The sequence below is a fragment of the Xiphophorus couchianus genome, chromosome 16, assembly GCF_001444195.1.
Source record: "Xiphophorus couchianus chromosome 16, X_couchianus-1.0, whole genome shotgun sequence".
In the NCBI taxonomy this organism is placed as follows: domain Eukaryota; kingdom Metazoa; phylum Chordata; class Actinopteri; order Cyprinodontiformes; family Poeciliidae; genus Xiphophorus; species Xiphophorus couchianus.
Genome location: NC_040243.1, coordinates 10,667,259 through 10,685,696, shown reverse-complemented (window position 1 = coordinate 10,685,696; position 18,438 = coordinate 10,667,259). Strand labels below are relative to the sequence as shown.

At 37.6% G+C, this 18,438-nt stretch overlaps 1 protein-coding gene across 1 annotated transcript in view; it reads right to left on the bottom strand.

The window, feature by feature from the left end:
* The window catches only part of LOC114160483 (protein tweety homolog 2-like), a 32,539-nt gene extending 20,932 nt beyond the window's left edge, over nt 1–11,607 (bottom strand). The window contains exons 1-3 of the mRNA XM_028043082.1: nt 10,889–11,607; nt 7,905–8,077; nt 2,155–2,266 (exon numbers count right to left, since the gene is read on the bottom strand). Of these exons, the coding sequence (XP_027898883.1) occupies nt 2,155–2,266; nt 7,905–8,077; nt 10,889–11,017 (414 nt within the window). The 5' untranslated portion in view covers nt 11,018–11,607. The remainder of the gene's footprint in view (nt 1–2,154; nt 2,267–7,904; nt 8,078–10,888) is intronic.
* Between the last annotated feature and the right edge of the window lie 6,831 nt (nt 11,608–18,438).

Here is an 18,438-nt window from a genome sequence, read left to right as displayed (position 1 = left end):
ACCTTAAAGGGCATGTTTCTTTTTTTTTTACAAATTTACTTCTCAGTTATATTTAGGAGTATAGCTCAGGGTAGTTATATTAATTGCCATGACTGAAATGTAGAAATACGGAAGCAAAAAAAGAAATAGAAAAAAGAGCAAGGTCAAGGCAACAGAGAATAAAGCTGAAAGTTGTTGAAAACTAATGATGTTATGTTTGGAGACCATACCCAGACAACAATGTACACCCAAAGCAAAGGTGTACATAAAACCCAAAGCAAAGGTAGTAAAAGAAAAAACCTTCAGCTTTTATTTGAGTTCATAAAATGATGTCCAGTGAGGGGCCTGAATAAAACAACATCTGAGAGCGGTAGCTTGAAGACAAAAACAATAATTTCAATACAAAAAAAACCCCAACTAGGAGTGGTGGACACATAAAAATGAAAGCATGTTGTAAAGATGTTTTTAACTGACAAACTTAATGCTCACAAACAACGGCTATGACCATCTTTTTGGAATATTTGTTTACTCATTTCTGATGCTATTTGTCCAAGCCACATCATAACTTGTATCATGTTTTCCTTATTAAGTTTTTGGTTGTTCCTTCCCTTGAATTCAAGATTCCAGCTGTGTCATAATTCATGGAATAAGCATCTTGTACAAAGAGTGCTTTATGTGAGTGAGAGAAAGTGTGTCTGCTTCACTTCCATGGAGGTAATTCACATTTTCTGCATAAGAGGATATCTGTAGCAAAAGTGCTCACTCAATCCTTTACCTGTCTTGCCAATAAACAACCACTTTCCCACTTTTTCCTTTGACACCTTCCCATCATGATCATCTTTTTTATGAAGAAAACAGTATTTTTCTGAGATTACTGGAAGATATTTCCAGATGGTGCCATAACATGCTCTCTGCTGCTATCCATATCTCTTGTTTCTCTTTTTGGTGAATTAAAAGACTTTAGCTTCTGAAAAGTACTTAAAATGTACTTATCCACTTAAAAAAAAAAAAAAGTAAAAATTGCACACTGTCGGGGTGCCGTGGTGGTGTAGGGGTTAGCACGACCCACATTTGGAGGCCTCAAGTCCTCGACGCGGCTGTCGAGGGTTCGACTCCCGGACCCGGCGACATTTACCGCATGTCTTCCCCCCTCTCCTTCCCCATTTCCTGTCAGCCTACTTCATGAAAAGGGACTCTAGAGCCCACAAAAAGACCCCCTGGAGGGGTTAAAAAAAAAATTAAAAAATTGCACACTGTCAAAAATTTGTATGCTTTAACAAAGCCAATAACATTAGAACAATGATAATCTCAAATTCCTGTTTTCACGGCCAGTTTAAAGTGTCATGCAAATCTAAATCATTTTGCCATTAATAGACAGAAATAACTATCTAGTTGGGATGCTAATTTGTCTCAATGGTGATAAAATATGTGATATATGAGTACTTTCAGTGGATATATGGTACTGACATGTTCAAGAATACACACATACGCCATAGATAGCGGGACTGCAGGAGATGGAAAGAAGAGCGGCTTAGCATCCATTAATGCACAGCAGATGGGAGTTAATCCTCTTCTTTCTCATTGTGATTATTGCTTCTTGCGAGGCTGCTTTCTTACTCTCCTTCCTCTTTCCTATTCCTCCTGCCCCTAAGCCTCCCAAAATAACTTCCCTGAATACAGGTCAGGAGTTGCATGGAAATAATCCCCATTTACACATCCTCCGACAGAAGTCACCTAAATTCCCCATTCTGACAAAAACAGTGGATACAGACCCACTGCAGTGAAGTGCTGCTCTAAACAGAGTGGGCTCTGTTGTTTACCGGCTGTAATGCTGTGCTTCCTATATGCTGCGCAAGGATCACGCATTTGCTGTTTTCTAAATTATTAATAATGAGAGAAGCATTCACAGCACATCTTAAGAGATCATATTTTCTAGTTACACTGTAATTGCCTGGTCAACTTCTTAATTTGTATTACAGGTAAACAACCTGCTTTCCTAAACCAAACTATTTATGAAGTGTGAAATAGAAGTTAATTTTCACCTTGTATAACTGATACTTTTACTTCCAAGTAAAAGTAAACACTTTTAGTAGAGGTGATGTACTGATCTGATCAACATGACATTTTCAATATTCATGATGTTGCAAATTGCAGAGGTTGGAGGGCTTCTCTCACCAGACTGTTGATACTATCCAGAGTGTGATTGGCATGGTAGAGGGAGTAGGTCAGTTGGTAGACCCCATCGTTGGTCTCGCTGTTCCCATAGAAACCCACTCCTACAGCAGAACTGCAACGATGGAGAATTTTAGAAAAAGGAAATTATTGTATTTGTTGGCAGTGTTTCATTTTGTTGCATTTAAACTACAAAGCAAACAGTGTAAATTTGGCCTAGCAAAACAGTAAATACACACCTTTGTGATGCTTTTTCATCACAGTTTTGTGTTTGAATAAATTTACCAACAGCGTTTGTATCACTTGTCTCTTTGTACTTTGCCGACATATGGGCTAGGAACACACAAAACCTCAGCAGAATGGCAAACTGAATTTCATCATTTTCAATAGGACATCTCTCTATCCATTATCCATGTGTTCTGTGCATTACAGTTTAATTTTTCTTACCAAAAAATTCTCTTACAGGAGTTAGTGATTGCTGAATCCGTGTCTGCATTCAAACTAACAAGAGAGAAGGTACCTCAGTGAGATACACCCAATCCATTATTCTCGCCTTCCTTGGTCTCCTGGGACTGAGCGCAAGCCTCCACAGTAGGGAGGATTAGACCAGTTGGTGAAACCCTACTCCTACTGATCTACATTAAAATGAGCAGTAATAACTCAAACATGTTTAATCTTTTAGACAAAACTTCTCCTACAATTTAAATGACATTAGGCATCACAGTTAGAATTGATGGAGGTTATTTAGATTTGCACATAAAACAGAAAACCTGCTTCATTCTCTCTTTTAGTTCTAAAAGGGTCACAGGGGGCGCATTTAGTACAATCAAATTTAACCAAAAGCAGATGCAATTAGAGTAATCTGCACAAGTTCAGCTGCACGGTTGTGTTTAAAAGAAAAAAATACTAAATTGAGTTTGGTAAAGAAGCCAGACAACATAGACATGCTTTATGCTTTTCAAAGCTTCTGTGTTTGAGCTGATATGTGTTGGCCTTCACAATAAGCTCTTCATTAACCCTGCTGCCAAGATGACACATCAGCAACAATGAGGAGCACCTAATGACTCAGTAATGAAACAATAATGAGGCACACTGAACATCATGGGGCAGTTTAGCCTCAAGGGAAGCATTAGGAATTGTGTGGCAGTGCAAAAACTCTCCCTGTAGCAACCGGAGCATATAAAAGGAAAGGAAAGCAATAAAGAACCGGAACAAAGCACAGGATATGTAGATGCCAGGATATTTTGTTGTGTGAACGAGTGAACAACAAATTTTGTTTGTCTTCTATGAATGAAGCTAAGCAACGCAGCCCCCAGTCGGGGAAAAAAGATTTCAAACTACATTAGACTACTTTACTGAAACTAAATCAAGGGGAGATTTTTTTTATATTAAATGTAATAACTACCATATTTTCCGCACTATAAGGCGCACCACATTATAAGGCGCACCTTCAATGAATGGTCTATTTTAAAACTTTTTTCATATATAAGGCGCACCGCATTATAAGGCACATAGAATAGACGCTACAGTAGAGGCTGGGGTTACATTATGCATCCATTAGATGGAACTGCGATGAAGGGAATGTCAACAAAATAGTCAGATAGGTCAGTCAAACTTTATTAATAGATTACAAACCAGCGTTCTGAAAACTCCGTTCACTCCCAAAATGAATAAACAGCTGTTTGATTATTTTCCCCGAGGTAAATTAAGTGACTTGGTATTTTCGTGACACAGTTTATCTTTTAACAACAGCAAGGTAAAACATATAGTGGAGGGGAACTTTTCCTCGATTCAATAAACATGTAAAAAACAGCCTGATACTGTTACGGTAAATCAAACGTTAGTGCAATCACAATATATATCCACTTCCGCACCATTGATTCGTTCATGTTAAATTCTCTCGCTGCTGCTCTATTCCCTTATTCTACTGCGTGACTGATCGCCTTGAGCTTAAACTCTGCGTCGTAAGCGTGTCTCTTAATAAGAGCCATTTTGGTGTCTTTACACAAAACCCAGCGTGCACCATGCGCTTCTTCCTCTACGGGGGAAAATGAAGTCGGCGGCTGCTTACCGTAGTTGCGAGACCTGTTGTGACTCAATATTGGTTCTTATATAAGGCGCACCGGTGCACTCTCGGCTTTTGAGAAAATTGAAGGTTTTTAGGTGCGCCTTATAGTGCGGAAAATACGGTAAGTTGAATTTACCCCAATCCTCAGAGAAGAAAAAAACATTAAGGGATGTGCTTTGTCTATAATAGCTGTAAATCTACTAAAATGTGCTGACTGTAAAGCTGTATGTAGTGAATAACACAAACAGAATCTGGGCTTTATAAATGTAGAAAGACATATTCAGTATATCTAACAAACATCCCACCATCTGACAGCTATAAAGTTAAGCATTTTTAACATCTGGGGTATTCTCCTAACTTATTCATCTAGTTTCTTTCTATTTTTTTTTATTAATATTTATATTTTTATGTGTATCAGCATGCTACCATTTGCTGCTAGCTTGGCTGTCATTACACCTGAACATTCCACACGTTCTTACAGGGCCACTGACAACCAGATGACTTGTGCTGATCTGATAACACTATCAACCACAGGACCTTATGTAATGAGGCACGTCCTTCTTTAATTATACATAATCAATTCTGTGAGGTCAAATCGGAATCCAATAATCTACGATTATCTCAACAACATCAATTAAAGGACATTTCTGACGTAGATTGGCTATAAAACCCCATTTATTTGTGGAGTATTGTGTTCAGATGTAAGAGAAATATCGCACAGTGTGCACTTTTTTAAAGGATTTTTCCTATAATCAAAGCAATTTTGTAAGGTTCTTCTATTTGATCTAAGATGTAAAATTTTAACAATAGTCACCACATCAAACATGACATAGTGAGGTTCAAGAACAACCTTAGATAACAACATCATGCTCTATGACTTAGCATTGCAGCTGGTCTCATGTGCTGTAGTAGTTATTAGGTATAGATAAAGGGAGCTAATGAACTCAAAGCCCAGTGCTGTCACAAGCTTAACTGGATCAGTGCGGCAATTAAATTAAGGTCTTTTTAGACCCAATTCTTTTGGTTTAATTAGGTGCCTTTTGACAATAAATCATATGCAAATGTACATTCATATCTTCGATGAAACTTCAAAAGCTTCACACCTGTCTAACCTTACAGAAATTATCCATAAAACCCAACTATCTCATCTTGATTCCAATACTCTTTTTTTCTTTTTCTCTTCAGTTAAGAGCCACAGCGTCACTACCAAATCACACGAGTCACACACCAATATCTTACCCAATTATCCTTATAATATGAAGGCAAATATGCCAAAATAAAATGGCATATTTAACAACAATTTTGCTAAATATGTCCTTTAGTATTGTTGAAAGACAGATCTGCTGCTTGTCATTGCAAAAACAATCCCTTAGTAAAATGATTGCCATAGCGTTAAGCTTTGTGCAGTTAGTACCCAGAGAACAATAGATAACTGAGGATGTATTATTCAGAAGTGTGTGTTAATTTATTTGATGAAACACTATCATGCACATCCACTTTAGTGATCCAAGTTTAGCTTGGCTGTATAAATGCGAAAGTTTTTGGAGATAAGTATTTTTATTGATGCAAAGTAATTTGCAGGTGTACAATATAAAGGAAGATGAATACCGCTGAGCTGTCTTTGTGTTATATGGTTCTACAAAACCTGATGCTCCACTCAGAAATAACAGTTAAAACAAAAATGTTTGCAAGCTTTCTTTCTTATTTCAAGCATTGCACTCAGTGTCCTTTTACATAAAATGGATGGAATAACTTCTTTATATGGTTTGATACTTTTTCCTGCTCAAAAGGTAGTAAATTCATTTATTAAGAGCTGACTGATATAAATTGTGAGTATCATGTTTCAATTTTTATGCTCTGAATTTTTCTCTCTTTTTTTTTGCTCTTTTCTGTGACAGCTGCTAAATAAATAAAGCTCACTCACTCACTTTTACAGTGCTCTACAAGGACACATAGATTTGTCAGGGAACATTACTAAACATACAGCATCATCAAATCTAAGGAACACAGCAAACAAGTCGGAGAAAAAGTTCTGGAAAGTTCTTTACCCTAAACTGACAGGTTGGGCAAGAAGAACATTAATCAAAGAAGCAGCAAATGCAGCCACTGGATTTCTAGGCGTGCCGCAAAGATCTACAGGTTACTTGAGATCTGTTGAGATGAAAACTATTAGTCATGCATTCTATAAACTCAGTTTTATAGAACACTGCCAAGAATAACGTCATTTTTCAAAGAGATGCTTGTTTTCTGCAAGAAATAACACATGTAGGGAACACACTTAAACATGTGGAATGAGGTACTCTGGTCAGACACGAGCAACTCTGACCTTCCTGGCTAACACACAAAAGGCTATGCACGAACGAAAGCTAATGCTGCACATTATTGTCCACACATCATCCTAACTGGAAAACATGACGGTGGAAGTATCACAATGGCCTTTTACAGCAGGTACACGCAAGCTGATCAAAGTTAAAGGGACAACAGAGTAAAAAATGGGACAATTCTGGAAGAAAACCTGTTAGAGGACATAAAATACTTGAGACTGCACTGTGAAAAAAACAACAAATTTTTTTTGAATGAAAAACTATTTACAATTGAAAAAACCAAGCGGGTCATAGAGGTACAATAAATTAAGTTCACTCGAACAGTCAAGGTAGTTGCAATCCTAAACTGTATTTTGTGAGTTTTCAGTACTTCTATCTTTAAGTTGTAGGTCACTGCAACAGGTGACTCTCCTGACTTTTGACTTTTTGGTTTCTGACTGAGAAAATCAACCTTTGGAGATGATTTTTGAGTTCGAGGTTGAGAGTGCTACTTACTTGCGGAGGTAAGATTTGCTCTTATTTAAATAAATTTAAATACTCTTGGAATTTCTTTTAAGAATAAATATTTGTATATCAGGTAAAACTACCAAACTAAAAGCCACGTAACAGTAGGACATTGAGGGAATGCTTCTTACACTGTTACTTTTGCACAATTAGCAAGGCTCCTTTTTTTCTCTGGGTGCTAAATGTTCCTAATGATTGTTCTAGTTATGATAAAAAAAAAAAATCTGCTTATTTATCCACTGAACGATTATCACAAAACAAATTTATAATCTGCATAAAGGTTGTGGAATGTTTTACACATCATTTTATCTAAAAGTGCTGTTACAAACTGATACAGAGCAGATTGTGCTCTTACAGTGGGGATCTTTCTCAAAAAAGAGATTTTTGTAGCACAAAAAACTAAGCCATTAATCCTGCTTGATGGCACACCTGTCAGAAGATGACAAGCTGAGCACTGTGAGATTTTCAAGTAGTCTTGGCTGCTCTAATAGCACTCCCTATCCACATGGACCGACATGCAGAGAGCAACACATTCTGTGAGGTCGAGGAGTTTAAAACAACAGAAGATACAAAGAAATAAGAAGCAACTGCATACAAGATCATCACAAAAAGCTTTAAATTTAATGAAGACAACTGTAGACTTCATTACAACTGTTTAATGGATTTTTGATCTCAGGCATCAATGACGATTTAAGAGAGAATTAGATTTGAGGCATTAGTAAATGGTAATCCAGACGAAACCGATAATGACCTGGTTCATTTGGTGACTGCATCGTTTAATTGACCGACTTCCTCATCTCGGTGCAGCTCCGGAAAAAGACCAAACCCAATAGGATTATTTAAATACCTTTACTTACCATATTATGAGACCTGTAATAACTGCGACCCACGTGACACAACAGGTGTCGGGCCGTTTGGTTTCTTCATCCAGGCTCCGGCGACAGCAGAATAGACACACCAAGTACACGGCCAGAGTTAGGAGGCTCAGAGCGAGGCCGATAGCACTAGCACAAGCCAAAACTATTAGAGACTGAGAAAAATAAGAAAACAAAAAAGATACCATCAGTGAAATTAATGTGCTTTTTAAAAGTCTGAATCAAGTTTTTCAACAAATCTTATCTAAGTGCTGACCCCATCGACCTTGTGGTTGATTCACTGAGTCAAAACAACCCACCAACAGCAACAGCAGTCAAGTTCAAAGATGTTACTGAGGTTAGAGAGCCGACGTATCACGCTTGTCATCAACATTATTACTGCTGACTGTTGACCACAGAAAATGAAGTCCAAAAAGAAAAAAAGAGCATAGCTTTTTGTCATCTTAGGGAAAGTACATCTTAAAAATAATCTCTGACTGCGGCTGAGAGAGAGGGAAAAAATGATCAGGACTGTTGGAGGGGAGGGTCATGTGACTTGGTGTCTTTCCCTCAGTCTTGTGATTTCTGAATGTGCAAAGTATTTGAAGCTTGAAGGCTGAACACACACTGGGGGGGGCACTGTTGCAGAAAAAAAAAAGAAACAGGAAATTATTCACTTGAAAACCCCTTTTGTTAAAAAATAATAAAACAATACACATGAAACACATTTCATTACTGGGATCATTTAAGGACTTGAAACTCATATTATTGTAGCACTCGATTAGGTTCAAAGACATGACAAAAGCATGACCCTAATTGTACTTGCAAATAATTTGCTCTGCAAATATCAATGCTGAGAAGTTCAAAGTGGATGCCTGGCTGACTGGCAAAATGATTTTACACCTTCATCTCTGACTAATCATTACATTTGGATTCAGTTGGCACTGCAGCTGAATTTAAATTAGCGTAATATGTTTTAGACTCTTACAAAAATGTTGGTGGATTCTAACAAAACCATGAAAACAGGTTCCTGCGCATATTTACCTCAAAATTATATGTTTATTCAAACTCAGATCGATGGAAATCTATGGAAGGAAGGAGGGAGGCAAAGAAGGACATGAGACTGTGACAATGGATGAGGGAATAAAATCTGGAAATACAGTTTTTTCCAGGTATTGCATGAATTTAATTTTCAAACTTTCCCAGACTTAATGGAAATGTGGACTCATTGTTGAACACATGATTGAATGTAATGCTTAGACCTTTTCCCCCATTTTAGTCCAGATTTTCTTTTTAAAAAAGATTAAACATTTAAGTTTAAATGCACAAGCTTAAATTGACCCAAACAATGAGTAGAGGACAACTGGTCTCATCTTAACTTCAATCAAGGCCAAACTGCTAATCCACTGACTTGCTAATGGTTTAGTGGAGGTCACTGCTGATGAGCCAGAAGTGAGCTCATAAGAGGTTCAAACTGGTTGAATTTTCTGTCACAACAACTCAGTTCAGGCTCTTTACAACAGTGATGCTGCCTCTACTTGCTTCTCTAATTTTCCACTCAATTGTTTGGTAATTACACATGTTGACACTTCAATTTCCACTGCATGCCAGGCCCATAACAAGGGAACAGATGCATGACGGGGAGAGAGAAGGAAGACAAACACTAAAGAACAACAACTGAACTGACATTAACCAGAAAATATTGATCATCTGCGGTGGCAAAAGGATGTTAGTATAAAATTGGCGTAAGTGTGTAAGCTTAATTGAATAAAATCACAAAAGGCAACCACTGATTTATATGTTAGTGATGTTTTTCTCAACATTTTTTGTGCATTTCACAAAGATAACTTACAGTTGTGAGATACACAAGTTTCACAGAGATTGAGAAGGTGCTACATTTTCTTAAAGCAACACAGATTTAAGAAACAGAGGCTTATATAAAACAAGAAATGTTACTTTTATACCTGAAAAAAGAAGGTGCATGACTGATTGGAGCAGAAAACTATACTTCTTGAAACAAGCATCTAATTTTAGGTGCTATATGTAGGTTTTGATTCTTAAAGTACTGAGATATTGCAACATATTTCTGTATGGCAGCAAACATATCAGAAACTAAATTGAAATTGGAGTACAAAACAGATTAACACTACTAAATATTTTTTTTGTGGATTGCAGGTGGAAAACTGACTTTTGCAATATTCATTTCATTACAGAGCCCATTTTAACCCATGGATTGTGTAAAGCAATTTATTTTTTTTTCTACAGTACAACTTATGTTTAAAATGTTGATTTTAATACTTCACATCTGATTGGATATGAATTACAGGATTTTTTGGGGGGGGTGGGTGGTATTCTCCAAAGCAGATGTTGGAAATGAAAATTGAGTAAAAAGAGAAGTTTAGATTTTAGAAATAATAACAAAAAAACTTGACAGAAATATTTATTGCTGATATCCAGAATGTTAATTATAGATTAGCGGAACAAACTGTCATTTTATAAATGAAATAGTAAGCCTGATATGCATGACTACTAAACATATTTCTCCTGTGGAAATAAAGCTATTAGTAAAACTCTGAGTAAATTAGAGTTTCTGATACTTGAAGTCCGAGTGGCTTTAAATGACAAAAATACATTTAAACATTTTTTTAATTCGTTGAAATTTGAGGATATTTGACGTAAGAGTACAGAAGCACATCATAATCAACATTCCTAATACAAGTCATGAGTTATCATGTGAAAATGGCAGTACAGCATGATTTCCCCACTTCCTTAAATTAGGACCAAAAATCTGAAAACGCACACAAAAATCCTCGCGAGGGCAGATGAAAAGATGGAAAGTGTGTGAGAGAGCGTACTTTATTTCTCAACACAGCAGTTTAAACCGCTCTCCACCTAAATATAGGCTGTCTGGACGCAACATTTACATATGAAAGTCAGAGTTCAGCAATAAAATACGTGCGCTTCTACGCACAAGTACAGTTACCAACCTGCTGATAGCTCGCTTCCTCCGGTCTGAAAGTGCTGTCGACCGACTGGAAAAGAAAATTGAAGTGTGGGAAATTGTGCAGCCAGTATGTCCACCACGGAGCCACATAATCAAGCCGGGCAATGGCCATTACTGCTTGAAGAGTCAATCCAACAAAGCTGTGAAACAAGTTTCTCTCTCTGGGACACTCAGATGTTCCTTGGTTTGGGGAATAGGAGGAGGGGGGAAAAAAAGAAAAGAAAAGCTAGGTTTGTTGAAAAGCTGTCGCAGAGAATTAGGAGGAAATTATTCTATTTGCTACAACTTTAAAAAGTGTAGATAAATATGTCTGAATCCTATTGCTGTCCCCATGGCTGCAGCATCAATATAAACAGTAAATTTACATCCCGAGATCGTGGCTTGTGTGAACCTGCCTCCTTGTCCGTAGAAGGCGTGACAACAACTTCAGTCCTGTGGCCGAGACGCCTTTACTCCACTCGTAAAAAAAAAAACAGGAAGAAAATAGCAAACCGACCCTGCTAACATCTTGCCCTTTTAAAACGAAGAAGAAAAAAAAACTGAACTTCAGCCACAATTTAGAGAAAATTTAAAGCGATAAAAAAAAATTTCACAACGTCTTTATCAAGCCTTATGTGCTTGGCCCGGCCTGCTTTATCTCTCAACTGTGTCTTCACACTGGTGAAGCTCGACTGTGCTCGTCTAAAAGCGAGTTATGAAAAGAAATGAAGCGTTCGGCTCTAACCGGCCTGGAAAACTTTTGTCTGCAGGGAAACGTGCACAGATAAGTCTTACTGCTATTTATGACTTCTGCTGTTTATGTCTGACCTCTTGTGGACAATGAGGCGAACGGTAATGAGCATGTTAATGAGCTTCTGTTCTTTTTCCAGTCTCTTTGTCTTCACTTGCAGTTATATGTGGCCCAAAATACTTTGCGAGAAAGTAAAAATGAATTTTGAGCTCAGTTCTGTTGGCACGTTTGTCACGTCGTGGCAAGGTACAATAAACATCCATAAATAGGGTTAGGCACATGGCCTAATTCTCCAAGCCACTCTTCAAAGTAGGAAAGACAAGACAACATACCAGTACACTCCAATCGGATGTGTGTTTTTCTTTATAGCCTAAGTCAAAAAATGGCTGCAAGAAAACAGATACTTGCTGAAACCTGCCCACAGCGGTAATTATACTGGAGATATGATTAACAAGTCACGAGGATCCAATTATATCTTGCTGTGAAGTTAACTAAAAGAAAAGCCTTCAAAAAAGCATTTAGTGAATATTTTTATGAGTGAATATTTTGTATTAGTAGTAAAAAAAAATAACATAAATCTTATGTGTTATTAAATATATATTTTTTTCCATATATGCAAACATACAACTAACATTTGATATTGACAGAATGTTCCTGGGAATGCAATTCACTCTTAACATGTTGCCCATTGTGATAAACCCTGAGTTAATATTATGGTTTTTGTTCCTGTTTTCAGCCTCAAAGTCCTTGGAGAAGCTTTGAAGACTGCTGACAGAAAAAAAAAGGAGAAAGGAAATCTGAAACTGGTGCAATTACGATTAGGTACGTTGAATTCATTCATATTTGCCTGCTGTGTCCAGAACAATTTATTTCACAATTAAAATAATTAAAGCGTATTCCCTAAAACCAAGACACTTGTTGGAAAAAGACAAAAAACGCAGGTGTTGAATATTTTACCTGTTGTTGAATTTCTTTCTTATTTGAGTTACCGGACGCTGCTTCACCTCTGTTATCGATGAATATGTCTAAAAGACCTGCATTGTGTACAATACCATCACTCTCTGAGCTAAAGTAAACAACCAAACAATGGAAATGTGCCAACTGAAACAGTCCATTGGCAGATAAAAGGGAAGATAGAAAATATGTTGCGGAAATTGTACTCAGGAAAAGTTGTTTTATCTCAAATGGAACATAGGGTGGTTTGCTTTCAAGCTAAATCATCCAACTTGTGGCAACTGTTTTTTATTATTGGGATGCTTTGATGCACCTCCATGGCCCAAACAGCTTGGAAGTGCGCTTTGGGGCTGAATACTAGTAGGTGACACTTGAAATGTGCCGCATGAATATGAATTTCTTTGACTGTGCTCCGCATGTACAAGTAGGTGAATTTGGTTCCAGATAAATCTCTTGTGATACCCATGCCATTCACCCTCAGTGTTGAAAGCAACTTAGTGGGATCAATGCAAAACAAAGGAAGGAAATGAATCAAAGTTCCTCTGCACGTGTCTGTCCTCTGAAATCTGTGACATTTGGATAACTTTTCCTCTTATTTTTTTAAAGTTGTTTTTGCAGATAAACATGTAATTCCCACACATCACAGTTTACATCAAGGGGTATGTACCTTTAGCAAAGCACAGGGATGCCATAATGCCATACAAAGCACTGGATGTCTCCATATAATACTTATTAATACACTTTATATGGGCTGTTTAAACTAAAAACTTTTATAGAAGTGTCATAGCATGGATGCCATGGTATAAAAGACAGTATGGCACTGCATGTCATACAAGGAAGCACCGTGTGTGCTTTCAGATATTTACCTCCACCTGTGGATATGTTTTTAAAGTCATACTAACTTTAATGAAATTAAATGTATGAATTTGAAGGAAACAATACAAAATATTTAGAGAACCCCTCTCAATATTTTGTCATTTAGCAAATGGAAATTATTTACAAAATATTTTCTAACCAGGAATATTTTCCCTGATCTAATCTAACACATTTAAGGGAAAATCTTTCTTTTTCTATTGTGTATGTAAATATCTGGTTTAAAAAAAAATTAAAAACAAAATTTGGCATTTTGTATACATCTATTAAACTCCTATTAATGCTGAACCATTAGGTGGCAGCCCAACACTTTTCTGCTATGGGTCCAAGAACCCCTCATCCCCTTTCTCTACTTTGTTAATATCTGTGACGAAGTAGCCTATCATTAGAAAGATCTCCTTTGTGCATAATGTTGGCAAAAGAGTCATAATCTCAGTCTAATAAAGTTTCTGTTTTAATGAACAGCAGTTTATAGATCAGATCCTTTGCTTTCTTGGGCCTTTCATCAGAATCTCAGGGGATCAGCAATTTGGGTCATGATGTTACAGGAGATCCATATCAAAGAGCACTTTGAAGTCACGTTACTGCACAGTAAATGAAAAAAAAAAAAAAGCCATATAGTGGAAGATAAAACTGATGGCCAGTGCTAGTCTGACAACTGTATGGAAATTGTGAACCAAATATTCCAGCAGGTTATGCTCAGTCTGCACTTAATTCTGCTGGAAGGATCCCATATGCCAGGCTCGAAAATCAAAAGGCGGAGTGCAAATATCATGTTAACAAGAATCGCCTGTAATCCTGTAACGTCGTCACATTTTTTCGTGCTACAACCACAAACTTTAATGCATTTCATTGGCATTTCATGCGATAAACCGAAACAAAGCTGAACAACATTGGGAAATGGAAGCAGTAGGTCACATGGTTGTCTTCACCTTTTCTTTGTGCATCTCGATCTGTGGAGTGAAATTATGGAACAAATTAGACATTCAATTCTAATTTGTCAAACTGATGATTTCATTCTGTTCAGAAGTGCACACAAGAAACATGGGTTCCATAGAGAGGAAGTCAGGTTATATTAGGTTGCAGAATATATTAATTATTCATATGTGTGCGTGTGTGTGTGTGTGTGAATGTAGGCTTACACATTGTTTAATATGTCTTCAGTATAGAGCTGGGTAATGAACATTTCTATTGCAATCATTTATTAGCCAATCGGATATTTATTTCAATGTTGACCGTGTATAATTCTACACCATACATGTGGATTCAGTTTAATGATTCTATATCAATGCATATTAAGGCTATTTTTTGTATACAGAAACATGTAATATGGCAATAAATTATAGGGTAGCAAGTGGATGGGAGTTAATAATTTTATTCTTTTACCTGCTCCTTTTTAAACTGACCTTCATAGATCTAGTTCTTTTCACTTTCTCTTTTTCATTTATCTATGTTTTCTTTTTTGTTGTTCAAAATGTTGTTAGAAACAGGTAACAAGCATACATTCATTCATTTTTCTATAAATATCCAAACACTATTTCATGCATGTGCACTCAACCTCTCGAGTCAACACTTAGTAGAGCCACCTTTTACTTCCACTATAGCTGCAAGTATTAGAAATATGTGGCTTCCAGTTTCGCACAGAGAAATTGTTGCTTGAAAATAGTTCAAACTTAGTTGGTTTGCGTGAATAGCATCTACAAACAGCTTTTTTATAATTCTTAAAAAAAGATGTTCAGTTGCATCAAGCGTTGACTTAGATTCTAACACATGTGCATGCTTTGATCTAAATCACTGTAGCTCTGGTTGTAGGTTTGGGATTGTCATTCTGCTGCAAGGTGAACCTTCATCCCAGTCTCAAGTCGTTTCCAGCCTCTAGAAGGTTTTCTTCCAGGAGTGTCCCGTTTTCGTCCCCATGGATCTTCACATCGTCTTTGACCAGATTCCCACTGCCTGCTGTGGAAAAGCATCCCCACTGCATGATGCCACCCCCACTTTCTTTTAGGTTTCATGAAGCTGTTGGTTCACTGAGATTCTCTATACTAGTTTTGAGGCCTTCAGAGTACAGCTGTATGTGTGGAAAATACATTTAAAAACTACTTATTTTTATTGTAGTTTGTATAGGTATTGGGTAACATGACAAAAATGTGAAAATGTTCAATAGGTAAGAATGGGTTTTGAAGCCATAGTCATTGAGGTTTTCTGCTCATCACATACTGAAGTGCACTTGAGCAGCACTGGATTTACCTCCTGACTGACCGTCTCCATAACAATCACTGGGATGATTGGTTTATTCAAAAGTGTATTGAACAGACTTGTGCCCTATCACTAACTTCCTGCACTACTGAGATTCTTCCAAGTCATCATGGCTCAGTGAACGTGGAAAATGCCTTGTATTGGACTTCTCCTTCCTCATATGGTTATTGCTTTTTTTAGAATTTGTGACTCAAATCCTCTTGCTCTATTTTTGAGTGATTTATACATGAATGAAGATTTATGCCTGAGAGCTTGGTGTGCCGGTATTATCCAATCAAACCGAGGCTGCTCAGAGGCTCCTGAGATTGCATTAAAGTGCAATATCAATGTTGCAATCCTGTGGTTATTGCCACTTTGAAATGCCTGTGGTCCCTCTGATACCATAGCCACATGTAATAATTGTGTCTGTTGAGACAGTGTTTCAAAGGAGATTGCTGAAGTGAAAGCGTGAAAAGTGACCTTGTTTAATTTGCATTATCAGTGATTGGATGGAAAGGAGAGGGATAAGAATACATACTGATGACATCAAAATTGTAAAGTAAAGGCTGAAAAATCTAATTCTACAACAAAGTAACTCATGATCATTTATTTTTATTTTATTTTTCATTAAATTAAATTGATTTAATGTGATGCTGCACGGCTGCACAGTGGCGCAGTAGGTAGCACTGTTGCCTTGCAGCAAGAAGGTCCTGGGTTCGATTCCCGGCCGGGGTCTTTCTGCATGGAGTTTGCATGTTCTCCCTGTGCATGCGTGGGTTCTCTCCGGGTACTCCGGCTTCCTCCCACAGTCCAAAAACATGACTGTCAGGTCAATTGGTTTCTCTAAATTCTCCCTAGGTGTGAGTGTGTGTGTGCATGGTTGTTTGTCCTGTATGTCTCTGTGTTGCCCTGCGACAGACTGGCGACCTGTCCAGGGTGTACCCCGCCTCTCGCCCGGAACGTAGCTGGAGATGGGCACCAGCAACCCTCCCGACCCCATTAGGGACAAGGGTGAACAGCAAATGGATGGATGGATGGGTGATGCTGCACCAGTTCAAGGTGTTCAAAATCTTACAAAAATCACCAAGAAATTAAAAGAGAATTCTTTGGAATTTTTAAAGCTTAAATACCAGTAAATAGGAGGCAAAAACATTTAACCTTTTTTTTTATTATTATTTCTGATGCCAACACAAGCTTTCAATATAAAACAGTTTTTCAAGTATATTTTAGGGTTGACTTCCAAATTCCAAACTGTCTGTTTAAATATCAAAAGACAAATTTACTGACTGGTCGTAAAACAAAACTTTCATTCTTAGCCATTATTTGATGTAGGTGCCCAGCGCTACAAGAGCTATTCCGCACAATAATGATTTTTTGAGAGGAGAAAAACCTGAACTGACATCAGCACTCCCCCTTCCCATCTCCCCACTGGGAAGTGGCTTTCTTGCTCGCAATTTATCCAATTACGGATTTACAGCAGTGCAAAGCCGACCATACGATACAGCCTAAGTCTATTTTTCAGCCTTTGGAGCAAATCCAATCATTCCAAATGGTTGCTGATGGTAATAATTGCAACAGCATTCCATTGATCTATTGAGTCCATGGAGTGGAAACAAACAAAGCTGAAGGGGACACGCTCTTTGCATGTAAAAATATTTAGTTTGTTTATTGGGCCTTCATGGTAATATAATACAGGGGCATTAGAAAACAGGGCTTAATTCTTTGTTCCTGAAAAAAAAATCTCCAAAGTGTTGACCTTATTTGCTTTATTAAGTCTTTCACTCTAGTAAATGTGAAGACTGACCCAGATCCCTGAATTTAAAAAGGATCAAGATGAAAGATATGGGAAATTACAAAAACGGATCAAATCCAATTGTATGCTACTTCTATTCCACACAATATGTTCTCAGGTAATTACCAACAGAAAACACCAATAAGACTGCTTTTAAATATCAATTTCACCACTTTATGAATCACCTCCAAAGCGCTTGTAAAAAATCAGCCTTTGTTAAAAATAGCAAATGATTCTTCACAACCATCTGTGAAGGGTTTATTTGTTGGGGCCTGCCCATAGCAATGCATAAGGAGAGCAGTACTGACTTGCGAAGCAAGTCAGTACTGCCTCCATGCATTGCATGGCAGGCACCTATTATTCTACACCCAATAGAACGTCTCTTTATTGGGGCCTGCCCATAGCAATGCATAAGGAGAGCAGTACTGACTTACTGCCTCCATGCATTGCATGGCAGGCACCTATTATTCTACACCCAATATAATGTCTCTTTATTTATTTATTTTTCTTCCATCACCGTTAATGCGGCTCGTACCGCTGCGTGCACCCCCACAAAAGTGGTATCAAAACGTGCGGCTCGATGCCGAGAAGGGAGCTATTATTTTTATAAGGAATTGGACTTACGATGGCGACATAAAAAGCGAAAAACGAGCCAAATTTCCAACTGCCAAAACGCAGAGCATAACTGACACCAACTGCCGCTTTTTTAGAGTGAGAAATGAAGAGAATTTTTGACCCCAAAATAATTTTGAAATCGCCGTCACGCCCACAAATATCGCCCAATTGGTATCAAACTCGGTCACGACATTGATACGCATGCCTGCTCCGGTAAAATGTTTTCGAAATTTTTCTAGGGCTTACGGTTTTCTGTCAAGGTGCTTCAGAGCAAAGTCATGCGACAGGATTTTCTGTCGCTCTCTCAGGCTCTCTCCCATGTATTTTCATATAT